Source organism: Mytilus galloprovincialis, chromosome 1, assembly GCF_965363235.1.
Source record: "Mytilus galloprovincialis chromosome 1, xbMytGall1.hap1.1, whole genome shotgun sequence".
In the NCBI taxonomy this organism is placed as follows: domain Eukaryota; kingdom Metazoa; phylum Mollusca; class Bivalvia; order Mytilida; family Mytilidae; genus Mytilus; species Mytilus galloprovincialis.
In genome coordinates, this window is record NC_134838.1 from 101,300,143 (window position 1) to 101,320,944 (window position 20,802).

Sequence of the window (20,802 nt, forward strand, 5' to 3'; positions counted from 1 at the left end):
ACAAAGGTCCTTTTAAGGGCCATCAATATTTTTCAAAAAGATCTATCATTGTTTTTCACTTGATAACTGATAATTCATTTTCCAAATTAAACACCAAAAAAATAAAATAAAGCCAGAACAGGTAGGAGGGATTAATGGACCTTTTTTTCGAAAAGATTTGCCAAAATCAGAAATATATATAAATGAATATACGTAAAAAAAAAATCAAATATAGCACACTTTTTATTTTATTGTTAATTGTGAATAATCACTATACAGCTTTATATCATGATTAATCACAATTAACAGTAAAAAAAATAAGTGAGCTATATACATGTTGAATTAACTAGACACGCGTCGGTGATAATTATGTTTATTGTGTTAATCTATCACTTATCATGATTGATCACAATTAACAATAAAGAATATGCATATTGAATTTACAAAGCCTGACACGCGTCGGTGATAACAGATTAATCAAATTTAAGCCAGATACTAAAAATTAATGTATTAAGTAATTTAAGTAATTCAAGATTGAAACATAAAATTACAAAATAAATGAGAAATGATTTTCATAAATAAATACATGTGCTATATAAAGATTAATTAACAAAGATTGACACGCGTAGTTGGAAAATAAATTAAGCCAATTAATCAAATTAACAATGTTAATCATCAAAAATTTAAAAGTAAAATTCAGCAATTTAACAATACATTTTTTTTAGATTAAAAAATTAAATTACCAAATTAAGACGAAGTAAGCCAGACGAATAAGAGTAGGTTGATCCTACTTCTTCTCTCAAACAAGTCAGGCAACAGAACGTAGAACTGCTGGATGTTACCAAGAAATTGATGTCTTGTAAAGATAACTGTTGACAGTCATAGTGGTACCACGAATTGCAAGAGTCACACTGTACTGAGTTCTTGGTGCAATTCTGTCTGCAGTCACCACAGGGCCAGAAAACCGACCTTTTTAGGTACGAAATTTTGCGTTTTGGCATGTTGACTTTGTAGATAAACTTTAATACTTTAAATAAATTTTGTGAGAATTTTAGGATTTATTTCTTGTTCTATCTATATATACCTTTTGGTCAATATATTTAGATTTTGGAGCCAATCGCGAATTTGACCAATGATATTTACAGGAAATAATATATTGTCCAATTATTTTTATCGGAAGTAAAAGATGATCCAATAGCATTTACAGGAAGCAATTGTGATTCCAAGACTTTATGGTTTCACGTTTCTTTTGTCTAACACAAGATTTGAGTCGTCGCTAACATCATAAAAATGTCAATTGACTTCTTTTGGGACATTGCTAGTAAAACAAAAAGTTATGTAGGACTTCTTTTTAATTTCCATTTCTTTTGACAGCGTGATTGAGTTATATAAGCCACCTGTTCTTTTCAATATATAAAATAGACCTCGTTAGTGGGTTGTTGATGTTTATAATTGTGTAAATTAATTATTCTTAATAATGATCATAACATATAATCATTTTCAAAATCACAAAAAAACAAAAAAATCGAAATTGCCAAAAAGCAATGAAATATCGAAATACTTATAATACTTCATATCCAACGTTATAATCTAATGCAAATATTGACATATAATTATCCCTAGCAACTAAAATTCTCCCCTTAGCAACCATACACCAATCAGCAAAAAGTCCATATTCCAAAAATTTTAGCAACGATTTGATGTTTCAAATGGATTTGGCATCTATCAAAACATCTAGTTTGCAAAAAACACATCTAAAATATGTTGATTTTTTAAAAAGTTAGGACGAAATCACTCTTTTACTATACATAGGCTTTGCTTGGTACTTTCGCCGATATCACCTATATGAGCCAGTCCATGCGAAAAGGTACAAAAACGAAAAATTTACGAAATTCGAAAAAGTGTGCATAATTATTGGTAGTAGACTTGTGATTTATAAAACACATTTACTTTCCCTCATATCATCAAGCTGTGAGCTACACGCACCTGCGAGTGTTGAGACCCCCCCCCCCCCTTAGTTTTATCAAGATTTTTAGTGAATTATTTCATATATTTCAATCATTTTCAAAGTACAGTTTAAATGGCTTGATTTGCCAATTGATAATGTTAACCCCGGTAGCAGTGGGGATAAGGCTCTCGCTTACGATGCGGATATCAATGCAATCAAACCGGGCAACGGTTCGAATCCCGTGCAACTAAGGTTGATTTATATAATATTAAATAACTTAACTTAACTAATATTAAATAACTTAACTTAACTTAAATTTCAATTTCTAAAACACAAGATGTCATAGTTTTTGTATTTTCCCTCATGTTTTAATGTTGTCTTACTTTCTTTAAACCTGTAGAACTGACGGAAATTATTGACTTTTGTCTCTGTAGTGTCATAAATTTGTCGGTATAGCATTAGTCCGGGGAACAAATGATTTTACACTTGCTCAAATACCAAAAATTCAGATATTTCTACGTCTTTTTCTGCTTTAGTTGACAAATTCGGGATAAAATTGACAATCTTATGAATGTTTACATTAATGTAATTTTTTTCGGATAAAATCGTTTTTCAAAAATACTATAACAAACTTTGATAACGTGTCCTGTAAAGTTTACCAAAAGGACTTTTTGTACCTTTTCGCATGGACTGGCTCATATACTATTGTTTACCATTGAGCAGTTGAAAACATTTTCCAAAAAAAATGAATTAAACAAAACTTATATTGAATGAATACTTTATTTGCATAAAACATATACATTTCAAATATCTTTATTCACCAAAGTCTTAACAACTATTAGGCATACAACATATAAACTACACAAAGTAAACATAGAAACGATATATTGTTAAAACTGCTTTTAAGTTGCGATTACAAGTTGTGAAATACACAATTACAAGAGTATACACAAGCAGAATATTATAGAATTGTTAAGTAAGAATTACATTTTGAAAAATATTTCGATATCTTAACTATATAGGAAGGTATTATTGAAATGATAGAAAATGTCATCTTTGTAATCTTGGTAGCATTGGAGACGAGTTGCATTATCTGCTAGAATGTACATTTGAAAATTATCATACTATTTGGCTCGTGTTAACGTTAATACACTAAAATTTGGAAACGGATGAGAAAACTAAACAAAAAGTCAGATTAAAACAGACTTTGTAAGCTTATAGAGTGTATAAATAAACATGTGGGTCCTGATCCCGGCTAAAATGTATATTATTTTGAAACCCCTGTATTATATAATTATATATTATGTTTTGTAAATAGATGCATATTCTTGTACATATGTTGCACTCTCTTATGTAACTATGTATCTGCAATGGTTATGAGAATAAAGATATTAAAGCAATAATTGAATAAATTCGATTCGTGCTTATCTATAAACACTTTTCAAAAAAAAAAAAATCATAATTAGTAATCAGTTCAAGTATCCTCTATCTCTGGCATCGGTGGGATTTTGATACTTGTCTCTTTTCTTAGTATTGGTAAAACTTTTTCATAGAAGATGACAGAATGAAGAAAAATATATGAGGTGTGTCCATAGCGGTGGTTTGCGGAGTTGTGTTTGATGTAGATATTAATATCTTAATCTTCATTAAATATAACACTTTACATATTAGAGTTAGGTCAAATTTATAACTATACAAGCAAGGATTTGTATAGAAGCAAACTATACAAATCCTTGCTTCAAGTATATAATTATAATCACACAGAATGATATCCGGATAATCGTGATGAATCCGGAAACCGTTTCCTTTTTATTGATCATCAACTTTCACATAAAAATGATGCTCATAACAATCTTAAATTTGATAAAATTATGTGGATTAATGTGTTATTAGATCTTACATATCATTTTATTGTATAAAATCGATGTTTTTCTTAGTGGTTGGCATTTTTTAGGGTGTTCGGTGGTGTTCGGTGGTGTGCGGTGGTGTTCGGTGGTGAAAAGACCAACCGGCTCTATTCGTCCATAAACAAACGTGTGGCGAGCTGTGGTCGAGTTTGATATTGTGAAAGTTATCATTACTAGCATATAGACTAAAGTGACATTTTAAGTCTTTCATAGTAAAATGTCAAGTTAAAAAAATGCACTATCGACTTTTCCATAGACTTATTCCTATACACAGAAATCCCTCAGCATACTTAGCAGCAGCTTCAAGTTCAAACAGCACATCTAGTTTACCAAACAGAACACCATTTAAACCCAAAACTGCAGTGGTTTTGTCTAAAGTGACAAGATACGAATTTGAAAAACGTATTTTTCCCGACTTTACAGAACAGCAACTGAAAGACCATGTAAGCCAAACTGCGAAAAAGAAATGAGAAACATTAATTGTCAAACTTCAAAGTAAACAGATGGAGAAGCTTTCCATTCAATCACACGCCAAGTTGATCCGTCCCAAGTTGTTCCGTCCCTAGTCAATCCGTTTTTAGTTTGAAAAGTTAATAATTACTGAATCATAAAGTTCCATTAGCAATGCAATTTATTATTTATCAAACTTCAATACTCTAGTTAAGAGATGTTTTTTTTTTACTAGGTCCTATTTTATTTTGCACACAATGTAACGTGATAACGGGCAGAATTTTACAGTATTGAATAGGCGATATCTCAGTAAATGCAGTCATATTAAATAGGGGGCAAATTTCCATAATGATGGTGAACTGCATTTAGAACCACAGGAAAAGATTGAAACAGAACAGTTTCTTGGAGAAAAGCTTATATAGCCATTAATTAAAAGGTTTTCCCCATACTTCTAAGTACTTTCTTACTATATTTTCCTCTATCCCAAAATCTGCCTCCTAATCAATATTGCTGCAATGATGATAAGGTGACCTGCCAATATATCATTATCTGCTTGAAAACAGCAACATATTGGTGATTAAAAGTAAAATAACAAACTCGAAGAAAATTTCAAAACGAAAAGTCCATAATCAAATGGTAAAATCAAAAGCTCAAAGCGGCTTATTTTAAGCCATCAAAAGAATGGAAAACAACATTCATATTCCTGATGTGTCAAAGAAATTTCCTTATGGAAGAAATGGTGGATTAAACAAGGTTTTTATAGCAAGCTAAACCTCGTTTGTATGAAAGTCTCATATAATTTGCTATCACCTTTCAGGTTGTTTTTTTATCAGGATGAGGGCGTCAAACTAAAACAGTGCTTGTCAACTTTACAAAAGAAGTCTCATTAAATCATTACATTTTATTAATTAGCCTGTGAAAAAAATTAAGCGTTTGCACAGAATAATATAATGTCACAAGATACAATGCACCACTTTTTCAAACTCAACATTGAATCAAAAACTTCCTTGGATCTCTCTTATACACCCACAATTCACTGCGTCGGGTATAATGTTTTTGACCGATCTGTCTGTCCGTCCTGTTCTTGAATTTACAAATCAGTTGCTACTTTTGTCATTGTTTGTACCACACTTTAAAACTTTTCTCCAGTGGTGGTCCCTGTGATGTGTATGGAGATTTGTATTTGTATCGGTTGGACTATATTTGTAGAAATTAATAGATGAATAATCATAATATCCTCTGAACATTTTTATAGAATCGTTCTTAAACATATCAAATGCATTTTATATAGCCATTAGTTTTGAAAACAGACAGTACACTGAGACTGAATCTTTGAGTCAATTTAAGATGGTGAACTGAAGTCATATTTTAGAATTTTTGATCCTACAAATTAGGAAAAATTGTATACATTCATTGTACGATACTACTTTAAATTGTATTTTTGAACATCTCATTCTGAAAGTTTTCAAACCCCATAAACAAAAGCTGTGAGTTCAAAATAGCATATATATAAAGGTCAAGCATATAAAAAGTCAATCAATTCTTTTTGAAACATGTAGATAATGAAAAAAAACTCTTCCCAAATATTTCTTATTTCAAAAAAATGTAAAAAAAGATATTTCTATGTCAAATATCTTTTTGTGAGAGGATTGTTTTCAGTATATTTTTACATTGCAGTTGTGAGTCAAAAGTTAACAGTTTTTTTTAAACAAAAAAAACTGTTTAACATTTTTAGCTCACTGTTCCAAAGGAACCGTGAGCTTTAGCCATCACTTGGCGTCCGTTGTCGTCATCATCCGTCTGGTGTAAACTATTTCAAACATCTTCTCCTCTGAAACAACTGAATCAATTCCAACCAAACTTAAGCTGAATGATCCTTAGGGTATCTAGAATAAAGTTTGTGTTTTATTTTCTGTTTCGTCAAAAAACATGGCCGCCATGGCTAAAAATAGAACATACATGTAGGGGTAAAATGCAGTTTTTGGCTTATATCTCAAAAACCAAAGCAGTTAGAGCAAATCTGACATTGGGTTAAAGTGTATAAAAGGTAACATTCTATCAATTCTGGAATTTTCAGATGAATCTAATAACCAATTGTTGGGTTGCTGCCACAAAATTGGTAATTTTAAGGAAATTTTGCAGTTTTTGGTTATCTTGAATAGTATAAATGAGAAAGATTAACTGTAAACAGCAAATATGTACAGCAAAGTAAAATCTTCAAATAAGTTTATATAACCAAAATTGCCAATCGACCCCTTAAAGAGTTTTTGTTCTTTAAAGACAATTTTACACAATTTGTTCGTCATGTTTTCTAACTTTAAAAAATCCTCTTTTGTGAAACCACTGAACCAATTCCAACTAAACTTAAGCTAAATGATCCTTAGGGTGTTTAGAATAAAGTTTGTGTTTTATTTTCTGTTTCGTAAAAAAACATGGCCGCAATGGTTAAAAATAGAACATAGGGGTAAAATGCAATTTTTGGCTTATATTTCAAAAACCAAAGCAGTTAGAGCAAATCTGACATTGGCTAAAAGTGTTCATATGGTAAAGTTCTATCAGCCCTGAAATTTTCTGATGAATCTAATAGCCCATTGCTGGGTTGCTGCCACTAAATTGGTAATTTTAAAGAAATTTTGCAGTTTTTGGTTATTATCTCGAATAGTATTAATGATAAAGATAAACTGTAGACAGCAAATATGTTCAGCACAGTAAGATCTACAAATAAGTTTGTATGGCCAAAATTGTCAATTGACCCCTTAAAGAGTTATTGCCCTTTAAGGACAATTTTACACAATTTGTTTAAAAAACAAAGATGAAATTGGACACTTAACTCATTCGCCCCCATGAGGTTTCTGGAAAAATCAGGCAATTCTGAAAATTTGCATTCATATGCAAATTATATGCAAATTAGCAGACTCTTGATGCTGTAACTGATGCTCATCTATTAAACTAGTATATATTGAGATTTTGGGGCGGATGGCATGGGTGGGGGTGGAGTGGGAGGTGGCAAATTTTCTTGTGGGTTTGAACCCACCCCCACGGAAAAATGGTCATTTTCCGTCTATTTTCCGATTTTAAAACGACCTTGAGAGGTAAACATTGACCAGACTGTGTTTCTTTGTCATTCAAGTATTACCCTATAGTTACTGCAGTCCATTCATGCTAACTGGGAGTATATGGGACTTAAGTGTCTTGCTGGCGAATTATTATTGTTAAGTCAGGTCTGCTTAAATGTCTGTTTATACAGATTTTTGACAAAGCGATGACCTAGATTTTGCAGACTAGTTTCCTATTGGCCATATTATACTCTTATGGCCTCTTTGTGTTCCTATATCACCTATGCATGCATTCACTTTAATAGTTTATACCTACAATGACTACTAGTTACATAGTGGCCATCAAAAGATGCCCACCCCCACTTGATTTTGGCTACTTTTCACGTTTTTCCGATTTTGAACTCTTAAACGGCTTTCAAAGTGCCATATTTTCATAAACAGACGTCCGAGAAGAGTTTATGGACCATGAACTGCTTGGTTGAAGTCCCTGCTATCCTGACAGGTCAGGTGGGGCAGTTCAAAAAAAGTATGGAGGGTCATACAGGCCATCAAAGAATGGTTGTCGCCATCACGCCTACAGGCGGGATTGGGGTTAAAGGGTTAAACTCTTATACGAAAGATAAATGCCAAAAAATCAAGGTGAGCGATTCAGGCTCTTGAGAGCCTCTTGTTTCTTTATTTTACTGTTCTGAAAAATCTGTTAAAAGAATATACATGTAATGATTTAAATAAGTTAACAAAGCAATGTTTCCTTGAACTACATGTCCATAAGAATCAGGATTTAATTGTGATTATCAGAGGACAGTCTGAAAGACATTTTATTTAAGGGCCACACATCTCCTTTTTAGAGACCTAGTTCATACATTATACATTTGTCTTCTTTCAATTATTTTGAATTGTAATTTGTGAAGCTGTAATATTTAAATCTTTATTTACCAACAGTTAGAAAGTAAGAGATCTGATTATGATGGATTGTTAGAAAGACACAATCGTCATTACAGCTGTGTGGACTTGATAGAGAGAGAATTAAGGTAAATGCCCCATATTTGAAGTTATTTTCATAATAAACAGCATTTCTGATAATTGTTGTAAAAATATAGTTCTAATCATCACTTTAAACCTATGATTTTTTGTCCAACTTGTGAAAGTGAGACAAAGGGAAAGTGATTCAGCATGGCTGCTGTGTTACCTCATTATTTAAACACCTCATATTTCAGAAGGTAGTAGACTTCATTTTATGTATACAGATGCCATATGTTTTGAAGTTCTGTCTGTTGTATCATGATCATACAAATAAAATTTGACACTCAATTTTATCATTTGGTGTAAGGATGCATCCCTTTTGAAATTTCTGTAAGAAAACTTCATGTCAACAAATTATTTAAGTCATGTTCAGTGCTCTTTTACACACAAAATGATTATGATAAAAAAAGAAATGTATTAAAGGTTGTGTGTGTGTGTTAATGGCAACTTGACTATTTAAGTTGTAAAAGCTATGATTATTCACACAAAGGCCCATAAATCATTTCACTAAGTAAAAGTGATGGTAAAGCTTCTTGGGTTATTAAAAATGAATAATCCTCTGTTGACTAATGTTCATCATCTGATAAATGCCACACTTTGCGAAAGACACAAGAGGGACAGTCAAACTCATAGATTGAAAATAAACACCATGATTTGTTATTAATGTATGTTTCAGAAACAATGGTATTGAAGCTAAAGTAGTACAGAGGTTTGACCTAGATAATGACCTGATTGGTTGGGCAGATGTTATATTCACTGCTGGAGGTGATGGGACATTTCTGTTAGCAGCTGACAAAGTTAGAGGTCAAGATAAACCGGTGGTAGGATTAAATTCTGACCCAAATAGGTAAAAGATCATATTTTATGAAACTTGGGAAAGGATAAAATACTCAGTTAAGGTAGTGAAATGTCTGAGGTTGATCACTTTTCTAAATTAAATTTTGATTATCACTAACAATACCTCAGGTCTGTAGCAACTAGGACTGGCTATCCCTCAAGATAACATATTTGGCATAAATGGCCAATTGGTTGTAAATTCAATAAAAATTCAAGCCCCCATGAATTATTTTTTAAATGTATACATACTTTACACCTTTGTTTATAAGATAGACTAGGGTAGTAATGGCCTTTACCGTCAGGTGTCAAATGGTTATATTCGGCTAGCATTAGCGTCAAATTGATTAAAATTAAACTGTGATTTGTCAAAACATCCTTATCGTGATTCGTTAGAGGTCTCAAATAATTATCGTTACCGTTATTTTTTGAAAAAAATTATCATGATTTGTCAACATCATTCAATTTTTTTATTGTCTAAAAGAATGTGTACATTTTATTATCATGCACCAAAAATGACCGTTTACGTCATTTGGCCAAAAAAATTACCGTTATTTGTCATGAAGATACGCCCATAACCACCTTATAGAACTATCCAGCAAATTCATTAGCACAGAAAATTGAAGTACTTATTGATTATTTTGTAAAGATTGTAGAAAGTACTATGTATATTAATGTTAGATGGGATATTGTGCAATGTTTAAATACCATTTATTCAATCAATCCCTGCATTTCAGATCAGCTGGATGTTTATGTTTACCCAAAGATAAGTACTCAGCCGGTCAATTTGATGCTGCAATCAAACGTCTTCTGGATGGAGATTTCAGGTATCTTTACTTTCATGGCAAACAATGCCAATGCATTAAAAAAAGAGAGATATATCTGAGCTGAATAGAGCAAGACCAGAATTATAATTAAAGTTATGCTACTTTCTGTTAAATTTCTAGGTTTTTAGACACCACTTACAGGCATTATGTTTTTCATTCTGTTAACCCTATCATTTGTTTGTCCGTCTGTCCCGCTTCAGGTTAAAGTGAAGATACTAGAACGACAAAAGAAGAGTAAGATAGTTTTTGCAAAGAGTCATTTCATTTATTGTGAAATAACAATTCCAGTACAATCATTCTGAAGTTGAAAAATTAGATTTTGTAAAAAAAAAATGTATATGTTACTGATATTAATAGACATATTTTATGGCAGTCAACATCGTAACATAATTTCACTGACAGCAGCAATCACAGACAAGTCATTGAGTTCCAAGAATCCCTTTATAATTTTTGGGATATGATTGCTTTCAAGCAATCTGTAGACTTGTACCATTGGCTCAGGGCCATGCCCTCACTTCAATTGTTTTATTCTAAACATTAAGGAACATCTCAGATTCTTATGATTGTCTTGCTTTAAAAGGTAAAAACAAACAAAGGGATTGAACTTTAAACACTTTACTATAATGTTCTTTTCATAATTTTCATGTTTGATATTTCCCTTAACTAATATGCGTGTTTTTAAAAACGCGGAAAATCAGAATTAAGCAGTATTTATATTTAGTGTTTTTGGAGAAGACGGCTTCAAGCCGTCAATCCCCAATGGGGTTGACCAGAGTGACATTCCCTCACATCATTCATTTTGTTTTTATAGCGTGGAAAACCCCCCAACAAATCTTACTGAGAATGATGAGATGGGGAGACACAAATGAATAAATTGACTTTAAACCCTTTTTTACACATTTCCCTTCTGTTTCTCTCGAAATTATCGTATATTGAGCTCTCCTTTACACTATTTACGTTTCTTTTACAATCCGGAAAAATCAGTATGACGAGATATTCTAAATATATCCAACCTACATTATATTTTATAGTGACGTCATTGTTGGAATGCCGCACTATGCATAAGCAGGGATATCCTTCACTGGTTATTTAAATCATTCTCAAAGATGGTGCACTTTTTGTCATCTTATTAAAAAATAGTATTTGTTAAATTTAAACATAATGATGTTTGCTGTAGATGATTCAAACATCAACATGCAAAACTTTAATTTGTAGGTGAACAAGAAGTCCGAGGGACTACATGAGATGGGGGAGAGAAACGATCTTTTCCATTTTTTTCTGTAAATCTCTGTTTGGAGAATCTTCCTCCAATTCAGGAGCACCTCAATTTATGAGCTAATTATCCACTAAAATAAATACTTAAAATGTGGCATTTAGTATATGATAAGTAGTCTTCCATTAAAACTAAATTTTGTGTACCAACATAATCATTGTAATAGTTACCAAAAAAATTACAAATGTTGCATTTTGTAGTTTAAACCTCTTTATTCATGAAATTTTACAAATATTTCAAAATGTAGGATTTGGAAACAAGCTTCACACAGTTTACATCAATCATATTGTTATTTTTATTAGTACCTGTATCCCTGTGATGAGATATGTAACTGGGAACTTTATCAATGGAAATTTAAAACTGAATAGATTTTTCAGTCCTAACTTTCTTAAGAAAAAAATTTAAAATCTTAAGAGTACTGTCACAAAAAATAGAAAATGGCCCTAGCCTGCAGTTCAGTCGTACACTATTAAGATTTCAAAAATAATTGTAGTTGTTGTTAAATGACAGAATTCAACTAGTTGGATTTTAGATAATTAAGTATCAACTTTAATTGTATGTTTAGATTTAGAAGATGCAGATCTCTTCCATTGGTCTTAATTGAATCCTAAACTAAAGAAACGAAATTACATTAAACAACAATTGATTCCAATAGTGTCAACCTTCCACATGTTCTAGCTGTTCTTTTTTTCATTCTTTATATGAAGACTATCAAAAGATACCCCCCCCCATAAAAAATGAAATAGAAACAAGGGCCGTCTTTCCCCTCAGAGCTATTCAGCTGTTTGATTATAAATTTAGAAACACGTCAGAGGGAATTCCCCAGTTTTGATAAAAATGTGAGAGTTCTCTGAATTCCGATAAATCTATTTCTGTCATATAAGAACTGAATTTTTCTTATATGTCACTGTTATGAAACTGATATTTGATATTGTACTTCCATAAAGAAATAAAGAACCATCTAGGTCATTTAATAAAGATTTAATATAAGTACTTGCTCCAGGGTTTGTTTAGGTAATTATGCGCATGCATATAGTTTTCTTGACTTCAAGGGGTATTAGATTGAATGGTTGCTCTGGATTCCCCACTCTATTGATTATTTTAAAACTCATGGGATCGTTTCTATATGTGTCTGCTATTGAGGGTTATTGTTGTTGCATAATTTTAAATCATATGCATCATTTGAATTAAAATAAATGTAGTCCACATCGTAAAGGTGTAACTACAACACCCCTTCAGTCGAAATGGAGTCTTCCATATTATCGTTTTGAAGTAACTTCCGTCAATTCTGAATACAACACGTCAAGAAAAATTAACCTGTTCTGACAATAAACATCATATTATATTAAAAACGATCGCAATTTAAACTGAGGAATGTGTACGGAAAGGAGTCATGACCACTGACCCAAAGGAAATAAAATAGTTAAAGAGTTAGGAATGGGGTTCCTCCTAGAATTAACGTAGGAAAATAGGTGATAATACCTTCTCTCACTCTGAGTCTCAGTGACTGCTGTGGAAAGTAAACTTTGAATTGGTAGTGCAAAAATAAAACACAATAAGTACATTGTTCATACACTTGTATCCGGGATTGGCTATTTTGTAACTATTCAGATTACGTAAATTACATTTTACATGTGCAGTTGAATTAGTTTTGAAAATAATATTATCCAGCTACATGTATACATGTGTCAATGAAAACAATGGCAATCGTATCCCTCAGAGCAATCTGCTCTTTGATTACTTTACCTCTCTTTAGTTCTGTTGTTAACATACATGTTTAAAGAATTTATTGTGACTTTTATCTAAACATATAATTAGAGATGTCAGCGAGTACTCAAGTATCGCTCGGTAGTACCAAGTATCGAATACCAAAATGATCCTCGACTAATTTGTTTACTGTTAGAATGTTGTTGCTTTCTCAAACTTTAACAAAAAATGTTGTAATTGAGAGCGCCTACCAAGAATTTTAATATTATCAAAATTTGATTTAAAATAAACATGATGAAATACGATACAAATTTTTGCGGTTAACGGTCATTTAAAATGCCTCCAAACCGAGGTAGGCTATGAACAAGAGCTATTTTACAAGGCTCACAATTTTTGTTGATGTCTGCATACTAACATCTCTGCATATACTTTCATCAGAAGTACTGTAGTTAGTAACCTTAAAAAACAAGTTCAAACAAAATACGCACACAAAACATAATATAAAGCCATGAAGTCAGAGTTCCCATAGAAAATAGACATGTTTATTTTTTTAAATAAGATTCGTTGCACCCGATATCGACCCTCAGAAAATGCTTAAAGGCATTAGTAAGTTATAATCATCACCCTTGTTGATCATTAAATGTGTTGGTTTTTTTTCACGGTTCCCAAATACTGTTTGAGTAATCATTTTTCTATAGATATTAATTAATTAATTACTTGATTACATTATTGCCAGTTTGCATAATTAGTACACTGGGTAAATAAGTTATTAATTATGATATAAAATTCTTTGGACTATTATCTAGTCCTAGGTAATAATGTTCGGGGTTTTATGGTCAACAACCCACAACACATACAATGAATGTTTTTATTTCCATTTTGTTAATGTTTTACCGAGTGAGTACTAGAGTATTGCTCGGTAAAGCCAACGAGTACTGGAGTAGTAAATCTTCACCGAGTTGACATCCCTACATATAATACATGATTTATCAGAGGGCTATTCTGAAAGTAAAATGTGTGCCCAATGCATTTAAAACAATAAAATATGTTTAAACTTGTAAGTAAGAGTATATTAAAGTTATTAACCATTTATTTGTTCTGCTAGTCCTTGTAGATTATGTAGATCTAGCAAAATTCAAACTTCTGGAAACGGCTCAAATGTAGCAAATTATATAAAAAAAGAAGATGTGGTATGATTGCCAATGAGACAACTATCCACAAAAGACCAAAATGACAGACAATAACTATAGGTCACTGTACAGCCTTCAACAATGAGCAAAGCCGAAACCGCATAGTCAGCTATAGAAGGCCCCGATAAGACAATGTAAAACAATTCAAACGAGAAAACTAACGGCCTTATTTATGTAAAAAAAAAAAAAGAAATGAACGAACGAAAAACAAATATGTAACACATAAACAAACAACAACCACTGAATTACAGGCACATACATAATTATGTTTTTGTCGAGCCTGCAACTTTTGTTGCAGAAAGCTCGACATAGGGATAGTGATCCGGCGGCGGCGGCGGCGGCGGCGGCGGCTACGGCGGCGGCGTTAGCTCACTTCTTAAAAGCTTTATATTTTAGAAGGTGGAAGACCTGGATGCTTCATACTTTGTATATAGATGCTTCATGTTACGAAGTTTCCGCCAGTCACATGTCCAATGTCCTTGACCTCATTTTCATGGTTCAGTGACCACTTGAAAAAAAAGTTCAAATTTTTTGTAATGTTGAATTCTCTCTTATTATAAGTAATAGGATAACTATATTTGATATGTGCGTACCTTGCAAGGTCCTCGTGTCTGTCAGACAGTTTTCACTTGACCTCGACCTCATTTCATGGATCAGTGAACAAGGTTAAGTTTTGGTGGTCAAGTCCATATCTCAGATACTATAAGCAATAGGGCTAGTATATTCGGTGTATGGAAGGACTGTAAGGTGTACATGTCCAACTGGCAGGTGTCATCTGACCTTGACCTCATTTTCATGGTTCAGTGGTTATAGTTAAATTTTTGTGTTTTGGTCTGTTTTTCTCATACCATATGCAATAGGTCTACTATATTTGTTGTATGGAATGATTGTTAAGTGTACATGTCTAGCGGGCAGATGTCATGTGACCTTGACCTCATTTTCATGGTTCAGTGGTCAAAGTTAAGTTTTTGAGTTTTGGTCTTTTTATCTAATGCTATATGCCATAGGTCAACTATATTTGGTGTATGGAAATATTTTCGGATCTTTATGTCAGTCGAGCAGGTTTTATTTAACCGTGACCTCATTTTCACGGTTCATTGCACAGTGTTAAGTTTTTGTGTTTTGGTCTATTTTTCTTAAACTATAAGTAATGTGTCAACTATATATGTTGTATAGAAGCATTGTTAGCTGTACCTGTCTGCCTGGCATGGTTCATCTGATCTGGACCTCTTTTTCAAGGTTCATTGGTCTTTGTTTAGTTATCTTGGTTAATGTTAAGTTTATGTGACAGTTGTAATAAAGCTTAGCTTTATACTTAGGACTATCAACATAATATCAATGATTAGTATAGAAGGCGAGACATTTCAGCGTGTGCACTCTTGTTTTTTTTCTTTTCAGGTGGTTGAAGCGACAAAGAATAAGAATTACAATTGCAGGTCATAGTGAAAAATTGTTTCCTACTGAATTAAAGGAAGAACAATTGCTTTATCATGAACATAGATTTTTAGAACACATGAATGAAAAATTAGAATGCTCAAAACCTATAGATAGTGATGAAAATGGAAATATTGAGGTGTTACCTATTGTGGCGCTTAATGAAGTTTTTATTGGAGAAGCACATTCATCTAGGTATGTGCATAAATTAGAAATTTGTATAATAAAACATCCTGTTAGAATTTGAATAAACCTGAATTCAGAATTTTATGAATTCATTTAAATTACATAATTGCAATCTTGGGACATTCAACTTTCATGTTATAATCTTGTAGATGACTACTACTAACAACGCATGAAAAAAAGGTTGAAATGAGAGTTAAATTACTGGTATGAAAATTTTTGAAGATATTTTTCTATTTTGGTCATTTATAAAAACAGTGCATTAACAATGATTTATGTTTGATCTTACTGCTGGAGTCTTTCAAAATATATTATAAATTGATACAATATAGTCTAGCTAACAGTATTCAGCATAACCATGTTTGCTGATTTGTTTAAAAAAACGTGTCATTGAATAGGAAATATTTTATTTTTTTAATCAACAAAATATTTATTTCTATTGCTTGTATTTTATTCATTTATAGGGTTTCTTATTATGAAATGAAGGTTGATGATGAGCCACATATGAAAGAGAAAAGCTCTGGTATAACAATTTGTACTGGAACTGGTTCTACTTCCTGGCATTTCCATATAAATCAATTGTCTACAGATGCAGTTCAGAACATACTCAGCATATGTAAGTTTTAACTTTAGGACTTGTTAAAAGAAAAGTGTATATATCCCTGAAAATTGTTCTTATGCACCATAGCATTAGAAAATGTAGCAATCAACTAAAACTTCATAGAAGTTTAGAAATTTCAGATAACCATTTCAGGTTTATTTTAACTGAAATTTAAATTCTCAAAAAATACAACCCAAAACATATATTTTCTTACCCTAATTTCTAAATCAACATGAATGACAACGCATGTCAAGCTTATTTTATCTTCAGGTCAAAACAAATAATGGACATTAAAACCAGTGTCCAAAAAAAAACCAGCTAAGCATCCATTCTCAATTTTATTTTATGACTCCTGTGTATGAATGGATGAAAAATTTCCCATGTATCAAATTGGATAGATAAGGAAAACTGTAGACCAAAATTTATTTTAATGCTATGATTGTAAATGAAAGTATTCTGACAGTAATTTGATGTCATTGCAGCTAATAGTCTTTCTAGTTGTAAAGTTCCTGTTGAGGATACAGCATTAATCAGAGAAGTCACAAAGAAATTCAATGAATCACTGGTGTTTGACCCAAGTGAACCACGAATGGCTTACACAATCAGGGATCCTATTAGGAATGGTAAACATATTAATGTACAATCAAACAAGACACCTCTTACAGTTAGAGGGAGTGATTCTGTGTAAAATTTAATGAAAAGGAAATTAAATGATGTGCCGTAATTTGATTTTGGCCATGGCAGTGCAAAAATTATCATTTTGATGCCATAGCCAAACTCTTCATTTTAAAGATGTGTACCAAAAATGACAATTTAAGCTTATTTTGTTATGTAAAAATTAAATACAGACATTACCCAGAAAGTAGTTCGAATCGCATCAACATTTTGAGAATAAAGATGAATCCAAATATTACTAAGGTGGAATGAAACAAGATGTTATTGTCATTCAGATAAATTGCATAACAATTCAGTAAGCATACATGTTAATAAAGTAGAGTGAAGTATGCTGTAAATTTTGTAATACGCATAAGAGAAATTGTCTGAAGAATAAATTTTTCTTATCTGTAAAAATAAGAGTGCAAACACTTAAAGTGCAATAAAACTTTCTACAGCCTCAAACACAACATGAGAGACAAATTTTGGATATGTAATAAAAATTATCGCAAATGTTCAATTATGACTTGAATATTTGTTTTCAGATGTATTCAGTGTTCCATGTGTCAAAGGGGTGGCAAAAAGGTAAGTTAATGTAAGGAACTTTGGCTGGAGTCTTTTAGACCTCCCATACTCAGATAATCCCATATAACGATTGATGGACAATAAAAACAATAGGGATTTATAGATTTTCACTTTAATTAAGTTTAAAAAATCTCATATAAATCTACAAACGCTAGTAGATAATGCTGGTTTTAATCAGACTAATATCTCTGCAAAAAAAGTCATTCTTTAAACTCTAATTTTTTATATAAACAAAGCAAATATTACTGACTAACATTTTCCTTTTCAGAATACAGATCCGTTCAAGAATGTGGGATGCTCATCTAGTTATAGATGGTGGATTTTCTTACAAGTTCAATGATGGAGCTATTGCTACCTTAGAAATTCATGACGAAGACGCCTTAAAAAGTGTTGAATTTGATTAGTTTCCTGTTTTATTTTTTATATTTTGTATGTTATGTCCATTGGGAGGACAGGAATCAAAATTTACTCAAATATGCAGTCAAATTCCTAGTCCAATTTTATTACTTTTGTAAGTCTTAATGACCAGTACTTGCTAGTTATTTTAGTATTCATTGTATACATTATTAAACCAACATAAAAATAAAAAGACAACCAAATTCAAAATATAACGAGTCATTTTAGAAGTCTTTCTTATGGCAAAAATATTAAGAACAAATGATGTCAAATATTGCATCAGGCGTTTTAACACTTTTTCTCTTTACAACTCAGAACGGGATCAAAGTTGACAAAAAAATAATATTGTCAATTGAATCATGTTAGTGTTTTGTATATTATGGAATAAATCAATTGTTTTTTTTTGTTTGCCAGAAAAATTATGTTTCTTTTGCTAGCTGAATATTGTATTTTAGCAAAGTTTTATTTATGATATTTAAAGTTAAGTTGTAGACCACCTGGATCTTCATTTTGTATCAGAAGATAAGTGCCAAAGATATTGTTACTAGTCTGTCAGTATTACGTTAAATTTTAGATCTGTTTTGATTTTCATTGATTTAAGAATTAATTTTAATCTGATAAAAATGTTATATTAAGATTCCAAAGCGATTTTATTGTTTGATAGGGCAACAGTCACTATTTTTTCATATAAAAAAGTGAAGTTTTGTGTTAATATATAATTTTTCTATTTTTCATAGATTAACCTTGTTTTGTGAAATTTTGTTAGTAGATCGAAAAAGTAGGGTATGAACAAGATACAACAATTCAAAAAATACAAATAACATTTTAACTACTAAATGTAAAGAATTTGTTTTCTTATTTGTTGTTTTTTATGCTTGAAGATCTTGAATACCAGGCTCCCAAGCAAAACATAGACTGACTAAATTTTTCTCTGCATTTTGTAGTGAAATGTGTGATTGATAACCATTTGGGTCTCATGGTTCATTTAGACTTAAGATTCCTGAACAATACCTTCAATTTAACATCTTATTTAATATAAGTACTCAATTCTTTTGAACTTTGCCATTGTGTTTTATGTGGAACGGTATATAATGTGTGTTTGGATATTTAACATTAGATTTTTTACAACCTTTCATAAAAATCAACTTTTGAGTCCATATTAATTCTTTTGATGTGGTTTAAACAGATATTATATAATATATTATACATGTGATAACAAAAAAAGATTTTGAATTTTGCTAGATTAAGGGATACAGCGTGGATAATCAATTAACTGTTTTTTCTAGCACAATTTTGTTGAAAGTTATTATTATGATTTGGGGAATATCATTGTTAATGATTTGTTTTAACAACAGTTGTAAACGTTTGTTATTGTTTATACCGAAATGTTTTCTATATATTTACAATGTTTATAAGAAAATTTGAATTACATTTGTATAAAATAATGCTATTTTATTAATCATGTACTTAATGGTACAGTGTGCAGTGGGTTAACTCAGTGTTAAAATTAACTATTACAATAATGGTCATTCATTTTGATCGAAGAACAAACCAGAAATAAAAATGTTACCTCTCAGAACAGACATGAAATTTTAATAAGGTTTTTTTACTACAAAAATGGCTAGTATACACAAATATTTTGATGAGGCAATTTTGGCATTATTCATGAGTTATTTTTTTAATTAATTACGTTAAAATGAAGGCTTAAAATGAATGTACAAGAAAAAAAATTAAGGACGATCATTTATAGACCTAAAGTACCTCATCTGTTTTATGAATTGTATCGCCAAAATGGTTTAGAAATGATTAGGACCTATTTAAATGAAAATATACATGACTTGAATATTTAAGCTATATTTTTTTTAATTCAGAAAATGTGGTGCTGATATAATTTCTATTGCAAACCACTGTCATTGTCATATCTTTAGCAAAGTTGTGAATTATTAAGAAAGATTTCCATTTTTGCAGCAAAATAGTCATGTCAATTGTATCACAAAGATAACGATAGTTATGAAGTGCCTATGTCAAATTGCCCTTCACTGGACTTTTTTCTTGATTCTTAATTAAAATAACTATTAAAAGTTTACGAATTTTGAAATTGAGTATACATGAAACTATTTCTGGTTTGTGGTATTCCTTATGTACATTCCTGTCCAATTAGTCATTGATTATTAAAGGAAAGAGCTTTCAATAATAATCAGTGAAATTAATAATTGAAATAATTAAAAAAAAGTATATGTCTGCAGAGTGTTTGTTTTGTTTGCCTAATGAACCTTTAGTTCTAGACCAACTAGTTACATTTTATCGAGATATACAGCCCTACTTGTTTACAGATTACTGCCAATTAAAAACACCTTTATGTATGCTAATTTTCAACCAATGTTTAAATCTTGTAGTGAAACATGATATTCCAGAAGTCACTTTTTACTAAAAATATCATCTGTTTTTTTTTTAAACTTTCAGTAGACATAGAGTAAGCACATCCACCCTCAAATTTTAATGCAAATTCATGGGCAAGAAAACTAGGGCTCAAAATGGTCCAAATATATTTCTGATTCATCAAAGTTAGATTCATGTTTTACCTGCTACATTTTGTATGGTAAACTTCAACATCAAAAGCTCTATGTTTTGTCTGATAGAGGAATTTTAACAATAATCTCAAGGTTGATTACTTAAATTTTCTGTGTTCTCAATGCTGGTTGGTTTAATTGGTGTATGTTCTGAAAGCTGATTGGTTGGTTTGACACCTATTAAA

The 20,802-nt window shown here is 31.3% G+C and overlaps 1 protein-coding gene across 2 annotated transcripts; it reads left to right on the forward strand.

Moving 5' to 3' along the window:
• The first annotated feature begins 3,944 nt into the window (after positions 1-3,944).
• Positions 3,945-20,288, forward strand: LOC143047439 (NAD kinase 2, mitochondrial-like). 2 transcript variants are annotated; one of them, XM_076220503.1, is made up of 9 exons: positions 3,945-4,277; positions 8,283-8,371; positions 9,040-9,210; positions 9,935-10,024; positions 15,593-15,823; positions 16,276-16,427; positions 16,895-17,035; positions 17,612-17,651; positions 17,920-20,288. In XM_076220503.1, exons 1-9 carry the CDS (start codon positions 4,068-4,070, stop codon positions 18,053-18,055), a joined length of 1,260 nt encoding a protein of 419 aa, XP_076076618.1. In that variant the 5' UTR covers positions 3,945-4,067; the 3' UTR covers positions 18,056-20,288. The 2 variants fall into 2 exon arrangements, with proteins under 2 accessions (XP_076076618.1, XP_076076627.1); XM_076220512.1 differs by lacking the exon at positions 9,935-10,024.
• Positions 20,289-20,802: the final 514 nt, after the last annotated feature.